This window comes from Brassica oleracea, chromosome C4 (genome assembly GCF_000695525.1).
Source record: "Brassica oleracea var. oleracea cultivar TO1000 chromosome C4, BOL, whole genome shotgun sequence".
In the NCBI taxonomy this organism is placed as follows: Eukaryota; Viridiplantae; Streptophyta; class Magnoliopsida; order Brassicales; family Brassicaceae; genus Brassica; species Brassica oleracea.
Window position 1 is genome coordinate 43422062 of NC_027751.1, and position 9941 is coordinate 43432002.

General features: G+C 35.0%; 2 protein-coding genes across 2 annotated transcripts; both read right to left on the reverse strand.

The window, feature by feature from the left end:
- Positions 1-230: 230 nt before the first annotated feature.
- Positions 231-2108, reverse strand: LOC106339740 (protein IQ-DOMAIN 1). Its single transcript, XM_013778606.1, has 5 exons — positions 1887-2108; positions 1584-1802; positions 1226-1453; positions 1016-1129; positions 231-936 (listed from the first exon to the last, which is right to left on the reverse strand). The coding sequence occupies exons 1-5, from the start codon at positions 1950-1952 to the stop codon at positions 373-375; spliced, it is 1191 nt and encodes a 396-aa protein (XP_013634060.1). The 5' UTR covers positions 1953-2108; the 3' UTR covers positions 231-372.
- A 4009-nt stretch (positions 2109-6117) lies between these two features.
- On the reverse strand, positions 6118-9050 carry LOC106342820. The gene is made up of 7 exons (XM_013781856.1): positions 8757-9050; positions 7975-8462; positions 7650-7830; positions 7466-7554; positions 7286-7373; positions 6868-7200; positions 6118-6779 (listed from the first exon to the last, which is right to left on the reverse strand). Exons 2-7 carry the CDS (start codon positions 8457-8459, stop codon positions 6381-6383), a joined length of 1575 nt encoding a protein of 524 aa, XP_013637310.1. The 5' UTR covers positions 8460-8462; positions 8757-9050; the 3' UTR covers positions 6118-6380.
- Positions 9051-9941: the final 891 nt, after the last annotated feature.

The following is a 9941-nucleotide window of genomic DNA, read 5'->3' on the forward strand; positions in this document are numbered from 1 at the left end:
AACATTATTCAAAGCCTCAACTTCTGGTTTTCCTTCTTCATGTTTCTTTGGTTTTTTATAAAAGCTAGAATTTGTGGCTTTAGTTTTTTTCTAAAACCACAGCCATAAAAGCCATATCCAATATTTTTGTAAACTCATCAGTTAGTCAAAGTCCTAAACAATCATAGCCCAAGTCTTGACACTACTGATTATAAAAACTGACAGTTTCATGTTTTAATTAAGAGGAAAACAGCAATTTTATATTTAAATTCATGGTAACCAAAAACTCCAATGTAGCTTTAAGAGAAATAAAGAAGGAATTAACATACACAACACACTATCTCACAACACAAAAGACAACAACAAGCTGTTGAAATTTTCCCTCAAAACAATTTAACCTCTTCTTGTAGAAACACCAAAAGGTTTGGAGAAATTAGTAACATAGGAAGGATCCGAGGAGACAGGGCTGCTGGTCTTCAAGTCCCCGGTGAACAATCCAGAGTTGTTCATAAACTGAAACTCATCCATGGACTGCCTGATAACATGGTTAGTCCTTCTCTTAGCCTTTGTTGATTCAGTCATACTCATGTAACTCGGCTTGTTCTTGCTAGAGTTGTCTGAAACAAGTCCAGTGGTTCCCGAAGCAGGTGTGGTTGAACCGGGACTAACATTAAAGTCATAACCAGAACTCGATGATGACATATGAGGAGGAGGTCTTGCAGATACCCGAGTTGTCACATTGTTTCTTCGAACTTTAACAACCTCAGGTGACTTCATATGTTTAGTAGGAGGCGTGGCTGCATCCGTAGCGTCCATAAGTCGAGTCTCCCATGGTCGAGCAGCCATCCAACGCTCCAACCAACTCCACCCCCAACTATTCTTATCAAACTCTTGACTTTTCAGATAGGAGATTGAACTGTTTGTCTTAAGATTTGAGCTAGGAATTGACCTCCATTGCTGCAAAAAAAAAAAAAAAAAAAAATCAAAAATTCAAATTCATAAAAATGAGATGAATAAAGTTGAAAGAGTTAGTTACCTTTTGAGCAAGAGCATAAGCCAAAGCGCGTTCTCTCTTAAAAGCACCATCTTGTCTTTGCTGCAACTTTGTCTTTATATCATCGACCGTTCCTTTCCTATCGCACCAACCTTCCTAAGAGAGTATTATCAAGTTCAAAAACCAACGAATTAAACAATTATTTTTCCAATGCGCGAACAGAGAAAAAAAAGCTGGAAAAGACAAAAAGACCTCGACTTCTTTCAAGAGATCAGATTTGCTTCTGTGCTCATCTAAAAGCTTTTGAACAGCTTGTCCTTGCACAGTCATCCTCACGCGACGAGCTCTCACACGAGCCTGAACTCGAACCAGAGCTTGCATGCACCTTAGAGTCACAGCCGCTTGTTTCCTCACTTGCCTCCCTCTCACTAAAGCTTGTAGCCTCACTATCCCTTTCAACGCCCTCAACGCTCTTCTCGCCTGATAAAACAAACAAAATCAAATCCTCCTAAGTCTCAAAATTGATTGCTCTCTCAGTAACATTCTCTTAAACATTCAAATTAAAAAAAAAAAAAAATCATTTTTAATAAACACAAAGCTTTGAACTCACCAAGAAACCACGAAAAGCGGTTTGGATTCTGATAGCAGCCCATTCTTCTCTAACGGCTTTGAAATCTTTAGGAGGAGCCCTGAGCACAGTTGCAACAGCTGCAGAGTAAGAAACCGATTCAGACCGCCCGTGTCGGATTCCCTTCCAAGACGAGGCTAAATCCCCTGAAGGATTCCTCCATAGCTTCCATTTCTTGTTTTTTCCACTATTGCCCTTTTCCTGTAAACAAACAAAATATTCTTAATTAAGCTTTTCATTGAAACGATTGAGAATAAAACTAACAGTTAATTAAGCTCTTCTTACGATTTCATTTTTCTCTGCCTTCTTGAGACCCATAATTGACTTAACCCATTTTCCTGAAGCACCCATCTAGTCGTAGATTGCAAAAAAAGGTTTTGGCTCGAATTCGTAGACAAACAACACCTGAGATTTATTTTTAAGGTTTTTAGTAGAAAGTCTGAGAGGGATAGAGAGAGAGAGAGAGAGTGTGTGTGTGTGGGAGAACGTGAAATTGTGGTGGTAATGGAGGGAGTGGTGGGTTAAAGAGACGTTTTTGAAATTTGAACAAACTTCAAAAATGGACAAGAGAAAAGATTTATTAATTTTTAAAAATTAAAGTATGCTCGACTCTTTAGGCTTTTGTCTCTGGTTGTGTTTCACACTGTACCAGAGTTGCATGCATTAGAAAAATACCATAAAAAGGCACAATATATATATATATATATATATATATATATTCATTTATTTATAGATTAGGCTTTTTGTTCTTCTTTCTTTTCTACAAGACTCACTCATGTAATACCCTGTTTTGTTTTATTGCTATTATTGTTGATGTATCATTGGATTCGAAATTTAAACTCCCAAAAATGTCCCAATCAGATTTAAACACATTATCTTTTATTGTAAAGAAAAAAAAAACACATTCTCTTTCAAAAGCAATGCCCTTTTGGATTTTGTGATTTGTATGAATCACATGACGCATTTAACTACAATTTGAGTAAAATGAACAAGACTGACACCCCAGTTTATCACATAAGAAATTGTTTTAAACATACTGCATTATTTTTAGTGTAAATACTTCATATTTTCTAGTTAATTAGATGGAAAAGATAGATAGAGTGTCTAATTAGATACTCCTTCTGTTCCTTCTGTTCCTGAAAGTATGATTTTTTAGATTTATTTTTTGTTCCAAAATGATAGAATTTCTAAAATTTTAAGGTACTTTTAGTAGTTAATGTTGAAAAGTTGTATACTTTTAAGAAACATTAATTGAAAATATTTGAATTGGTTGAATACTATTGGTTGATATTTATTGGAAATGTATAGTAAAATAAATAATAAATTCAATTGTAAAAAGTTAATTGTTTTCTTAATATACGTGAATACTCTATAAAATTCTTATTTCAGGAACACAAGGAGTATATAACAAAAATAAAGTTGAAAGGTGAATTATTCTAGTACATATTATGATTTATGTCATTAACTAATGTTTTCTCCCAATAAATTTTGAAATAAATTTTGACATCTTATCTAAAATTTATTCATTTTTATCTCTTTTCTATTTTGCATAAGAAAATCATCTCATTTTGACCAAAAAAACTAACATTAGAAAATTTTGCAAGAATAAACCAATATTAGAAGAAGATTGAGATAATTGTGCACACCTTACTAACTTAAAAAAAATCCTAAATCAGCCATCAACATTGAAATTCGACCAGATGAACCAAAGACGATCAAGAGTAGCTTGTAATCCAACCTTGGATCAGCTGGGAGATCAGCTTGCGATGTGGATGAGGTCTTCTTATCCAAAAACGCACCAATTTAATAGTTGTCAAAGGGTCAAATTAGCATACTAAAAAGATCTAAAAAAGTTTAAAGAGACTAAAAGTCCAAGCCAAGTCGTGGATGTATTGTTGAATAACGTAGAATGATTGAGATCTGAGAGTGTCAAAATGGATAAAAATTAATGGATAATCCAACCATGGATAGGCAGAAAATTTGGGTACAAATGGAGTAATGGATAAAATGGGTTAATTGACTTAATGGATTGGATTAAAATGGTTTGGATTGTACTTCCTCCGTTCTTAAAAAATAGATTTTTTAGTGTTTTCACACATATTAAGAAAACACTTGAAATCATAAATTTCTTGATTTATATAATTTTCAATTTTCAACAACTTTTAACCAATAGTAATCTAATAAAACCAATTAATTTTCTTAAAGTTTGCGATTTTCTCATAGAAAACATAAAATATACATCCTTTTGAAACAAAATATTTTTCCAAAACATTGATCTTTTAGGGACGGAGGTAGTAATGGGTAAGAGCATCTCCAACTCACCTCAATATTTGCCTTTATAATAGCATTTAGAGGTAAAATCACTCCAACCCTACTATATTTCTTTCTCTAAAATAGAGATTGCTATTTTCACCTCTATATTTAGAGGAAAAAATAACATTTCTCTATAATAGAGGCATATTTTTTTATTCACAAAATTATCCTTTAACTTTTTACTTTAACAATTATAACCAAAATAAATATTTTTAGTGAAAATGTATTGTTTATATAAATATATAATCATACTTTTATTTACATAATAGTTTCTATAAAAATATTCAGGGTAAATAATATCATAATTTTATGAAGATTAAACTAAATTGGGTTGGTTTTCAACTTTCACCTAAAATAGGGAAACACATTGGAAATGGTCTAATGAGTTAACCATAACCATAACCAAACCAATAAAAGTTTACAACAAACAAAAACTTAAATCAAATATATAAACAAAAATAACAAAACCAAATTTCTAAACCAATTTAATACACCAAACTTTATTTATTTTCTGATACATATAATTAAATGTTAATAAACTAAAGCTAACCAAATTCTCACACACACATATATATATATATATATATGTATATATTATGTTGGCTTTTTATTAAACCATAAACTCGTGTTTTCCCCCCCAAAACCATAAAATCAAATTTCTCTCCAAAACCATAAAATTGTGTTTTTTCGTCAAAATCGTAAAATCAAGTTTTAAGGCCAAAACCGCAAATTCGAGTTTTCCCACCAAAACCGCAAAATCGAATTTTTCCGCCAAAATCACAAAATCGTGTTTTTCCGCCAACCGAAAAAAAAACATGTTTTCTCGCCAAAATCACAAAATAAAATTTTTCAGCCAAAACCGTAAAATCGTTTTTTCCTGCCAAAATGTCTTTTGCTTAATAATTATTTCTTTTTTTGTAAAACATAATAACCATTTAAACTATAAAATCATTGTTAATGGGTTAACCATTAAAACCATTAACTCATTAATTTAAATGAGTTATTGATTGACCCAGTCCATTTGACAAATGGATTGGTTTTATGACTTTATCCATTACCCATATAAGCTTTATGGTCTGGGTTGGGTTGGTTTACCCACTTTGACACCCATAAGAATGATGCATTCACATTTTTATAATTTTTTTTTTGAATAGAATGTTAAATTTATTCAAAGAAAAACTTTTTTACATCATGTGCGTAACTTTTGTGTTTAAAACTGGAAAGAAATAACTCTTATAGCTAAAACCAGAACAACCCAAAACCTTGGGAGTTTATGCTTGTGAAGCAAACCAAAGCTGCAGAAGCACTCCGAGTATTTGATTTCCAGTACCCGGGATGGACAGACATTTGTTCTTTACTTGACGATCAATGAATTTGACCAGGGAAGCACTAGGAGTAGGGGTTGAGCCATGACGTCTCTCATTCCTTTCCCGCCAAAGCGAGTGTAGTGAGGTTTGAAAGACAACTCGAACCAGAAATCGGACCCTGCAGTCCAAAGTGTTGCTTACAAGCAGAGAAAGGATGCCAGTTTGTACTGAAGTGCGTTCCTAGAAGCCCTCTTGTTAATTTAGTCCACACTGCTGCTGTGAACACACACTCGAAAAATAAATAATTGCGGATTTCAATACCATGTTGACAGAAGATACAAGCTGGATCAATGCTTGAGCTCCATGTGATCATACGATCCCCAGTTGTCAACCTGTTATGCAGAGCCAACCATGTGCAGAAAGCATACTTTGATGTGGCTTGTTGAAACCAAATCCCCGTGTGCCAATTAACTATAGGAGCAGCTTGGCGAATGAGATGCCATGTTCTCTTTGTGCTAACCAAGTTTTTATAAGTCCCTTCTTTTTGTTTCCACAGAGGAGTGTCCTCTGCATCAACAACCTTTAACCGCTGATTCTCCATGACTGCCTCAATCTGATTCCTGCCTCAATCTGATTCAATACATCAACTCGGTGAGCCCTTTTTCGTCTGTTGAATACAGATGCCACTGATGCTGTAGCTCTAATACCCATATCAATACAACCTCGTGGCCCTACTACATCATAGAGACTCCCCATATCTGACCAGTTATGATACCAAAAGGATGTAGATTTTGGGATACTATGTAAGAGTTTTGTTATTTGATCAGTTTTTCAGATGGAAGACGACTGAAGGTTCTCTTTATCAAACAAAAAGCTGTTGAGAGTCAACTAATTAATCAACATTCTTAAATAATAAATTCAGCCTTTAGATCAAAGATTACACAAAGTTCTACTAATAAGAACTTCAATTTACAGCCTTGCGGATTTACCAAACCAAGGATCCACTACAAATACAAAATGGGAGCTAAAAGGAAATAAACTTTTATTTGACATGAATTAAAGAACAAAGGAGGTGAGAATTATAAAGCCGTTTCTCACACCTTACTAACTTAGAAGTCACAAGACTCGCTTATTGGTGAATCTATTTAACAGCAAAAGCCTAGCAGTTTACCTGAACTCTAGGGCTTGGTATTCCCATGTATGCTAAGCGTGGAGAGACTCTTACTCTAGGACTAGGCCTTGGTGAAGGAATAGGACCGTATGGTGAGGGGAAACGTGCAGAAGCAGGCGAAATCCGAGGAGACAAGCTGACTTGTTCAAATGCTTGTGACTGCAGCTCCATGGGATAATCTCTAACACACCCAATTCTTGGACCAACTCCACTGTTCCATTTGCAAGATAGCCTCTTCGACAGCTCGAACACCGGTCTTTGTGTCTCTTTCTCTTCTTCTTCTTTGTCCTCTGAAATGTCGGTTTCCACATGTTTATTTTCTGTTTCATCTTCTTTTGTTTCTTCTTCGTATTTGAATGACGAATATTCCTCGTTCACAGTGCACCTCTACATTCAGATTTATAGCTTAGTGAATACAGATCATTCTTCAGATTTATTAGCATTTATTATGTGACAGAGATTTTGTTTTCTTTACCTTAACATTGGTGAGATCAACATTGTTCTCTTCCAGGAAACTTATGAACTCCTTGAAGTTGTCTTCTGTTGGTAGGTAGTGTCCACTGTATGGCCATATAGCCTCGAGAACACCTTCGCGGGCGACCAATCTGCCTGCAGCGGTTGTGGCACCGCCAGATAAAAAACTAGAGTGCTGGAAAACGCCTTTCTTCTTCTGACCAACGTACAAGGTTCTAGTGGTGCTAAGTACGAAGATCGTCTTGGATTCCTCTGTTGAAGTGATCAGAGTCATGTTCTGTTTGTACATTAGTCTCCCATCCTCTACTATCACCTCGTATGCTTCTCTCTCCATCTACAAGACAAACGTTTAATGAGTTAGAAGAAGGTTAGGTATGCTGTACTATTGTAGGTGAAACCAAAAAAAAAAATAAACTCACAGGCCCGAGATATTTAATACACTGTTTTTGTAGAACACTTCTTGGGTGGTGTTCAAGATTTACGTCTTTTCCATCGCCAACGTCCAACCTTTAGTTTCAAGTAATAGGAAACATAGTTTAGAACATATCCATAACTATAGAAAGAGATAAAAAAAGAGTGTGATGTAGTCTAGGACTGACCAGTAGAAGAATGGTTGTGCACTCATGCTTGCTGACCAGACATCGTAATAGAAGTGCAAGTTGTGTCCATAACGATGGCGTGGGTCAATCTGTAAACGCAGAAAAGACACAATTTTAGATTAAATCCAGAAAAGGTTGAAGATTTGTTTCATTTCAAGAGAGATATATTTTTGTCGAGACTTACAGCTTCAAGCCAATGCTGAAGAGCTAACTTCTGAGCTTTTTCATCTTTTGACAAGCCTTTTCCAACCTTAGCAGCTCGTGTTCTAGCTCGTGCCCACTTCGAAACAGCGGTTTCATGTTTCTCCTCTTCGAAGAAGGAAACCGAGCTCAGTTTCAGAGCTGCAGAATCCAAAGTCTTCCACCTATTTAAACAATTAAAAAAAAAAAATCAACAGTTCAAAACACATTTTACTAACTAATGTAGCGGAAGCTAAGATAAAAACAAATATTCTTACTAATTAATGCAGATAGAATATTTCTAAATGGAAGATCCTCAAATGACTCACCAGAGCTCTTCAACCACAACCGCGCAATCCGCTAGATTCCTTCTTGTCCGGTAACTCTTGTACACCTTTTGTAGCGTAGTTGCAGCTGCGTCAAGCTCGGTGATCGGTCTTGGTGAGAAGAACACAAAAGGCTTAGGGGGAGTAATCGTGGGTTTCGTTATTTGGATTCTCTCGCAGGTTCTTCCGTTCAAACTGTTGCGTTTAGACTTCTTCACGTCCACAATCTGATCATCTGCCTGGTTCGTCGTTGGCTCAGTCTTCTTGGCTTCTGTTGGAATCTCCCAGCTGTTGAAGCTCAAAGACCTCTCCATACCGGCGGCCTTAGGAGAGTTTTCTGGCGCCTCACTCTTGAAACTGTTGGTTCTTGATGTCAAGCCGAAGGATCTGATTCCAAGAAAACTCTCGACAGGGTTCTTGAAACTGAAGAACTGGTTTGACAAAACTTCTTTACAAGCAGACACGAGAAGTGAAAGAGAAAGTCCCATTACCTGCACGCACGCAGTCGAATCAGATCAATATCAAACGTTGACAAACGAATCTTTCTCTAAAGTAATCAACCACCAACAACTTTCATTAATATATTATTTTTTTACTGAGGTCACTAATATCATCACCAACTCAATTATTGGTGCCGGCGATAGAGATAAATAAAATCATCTTATCCAGACATTCCAACAACCTTACTAAGAAAAATCCAAACACTATGGACACAGCAAGATGCAAACATTACGAATCTTTTAATCTTTCAGAAGAAAATTTAATAATCAGGATATCTAACGTACCTCAAGATTTGCAGAGATACACCAAGAACAAGAAAACTCGTTACCAAAGACTAAAAAAAGTCAAGTTCTGTTCTCTCTCTCTCTCTCTGTCTTCTACTCTCTAGAGAAAACAAAATGAATACGACTTCCAAGTAGAAGAGTAATAGCTCTATATATACGCAGTTGGATATGCGTAGTAGTGTGTAGTTAGTTGACGAGTATTAAATGGGGTAAAAAAGACTAAAAGTAGAGTCTTTGTTTTACAAATTGTTGAATATGAGAAAAAGCTTATAGTGAAGAAGATTCAAAGATGGTGCGTCTGAAAAACATATTAGTTTTAAAATCATATTATAGGAACGAAGATTTCATTTGTTTGTTAACCCATTGTATTGTTACTTTTCCTTAACAAAATGACAAAAACATGATAGAAAACGGAGTAGAGGCCACACAGGGAAACCCACAGGGGACGCAGGGTAATTCAATGGTAGCTTCGCCGAATTTATTATTTAGAAAAGGACAATTTATTTTGACCAAGAAAAAGAAAAGGACAATTTATTAGTCTACAGTTTACTTTTTTTTGGATTTAGGGACCGCTTTGGAGACAGCTTCGGGCGGTTGGTAACGGTTGTGGGCGTCTGGCAACAATTGCTCAAATCGCTCTAAACCGATTCAAACCGCTCTAAACCTCATAAATTCAAAAGTTGGTTCCAACTAATGTTTGCGGTTGCAGATGGTTGCGGGAAGATAAATTTTTCTTTTTTTCAAAACAATATAAATACAAAAATAAAAAAATTCAATAAAAATTTTAAATTGAAATTATAAAAATACAAAAATATATCTATCATACTTTAATTAATATTATAAAATTTTAAAATAAAAATATTTTTTTATAATGTTTAAAAATTTAAATCTATAACTTTCTAAATATAATTTTTATATTTACTATAATATTATGATTTTTAATATTTTTATAATTATATAAAATGTAAATATTGTTAATTTATTATTTAACCGCTGCTGCATTTGGTAGTTAACCAGTCATAAATATCCCGCAAACACACCAATTTCTAATCGCAGAACCAGTCGTACAAATCTCTTAAAACCGCTAGAAACCGCAACCACCTACATCCGCAAACTTCCGCAACTGCAACTGATGCGTTTAAATCAGTCAGACCCTTAGTAGTTTCTATCAAATCTTACCTGAAT

Coding starts and splice junctions, on each gene's coding strand:
- LOC106342820 (XM_013781856.1), bottom strand. CDS start 8,459: ATGGGACTTTCTCTTTCACTTCTCGTGTCTGCTTGTAAAGAAGTTTTG. Junction 7,831..7,974: donor GTTGTGGTTGAAGAGCTCTG/GTGAGTCATTTG, acceptor TTGTTTAAATAG/GTGGAAGACTTTGGATTCTG. Junction 7,555..7,649: donor TTCAGCATTGGCTTGAAGCT/GTAAGTCTCGAC, acceptor CTGCGTTTACAG/ATTGACCCACGCCATCGTTA.
- LOC106339740 (XM_013778606.1), bottom strand. CDS start 1,952: ATGGGTGCTTCAGGAAAATGGGTTAAGTCAATTATGGGTCTCAAGAAG. Junction 1,454..1,583: donor CCGCTTTTCGTGGTTTCTTG/GTGAGTTCAAAG, acceptor TTGTTTTATCAG/GCGAGAAGAGCGTTGAGGGC. Junction 937..1,015: donor CTTATGCTCTTGCTCAAAAG/GTAACTAACTCT, acceptor TTTTTTTTGCAG/CAATGGAGGTCAATTCCTAG.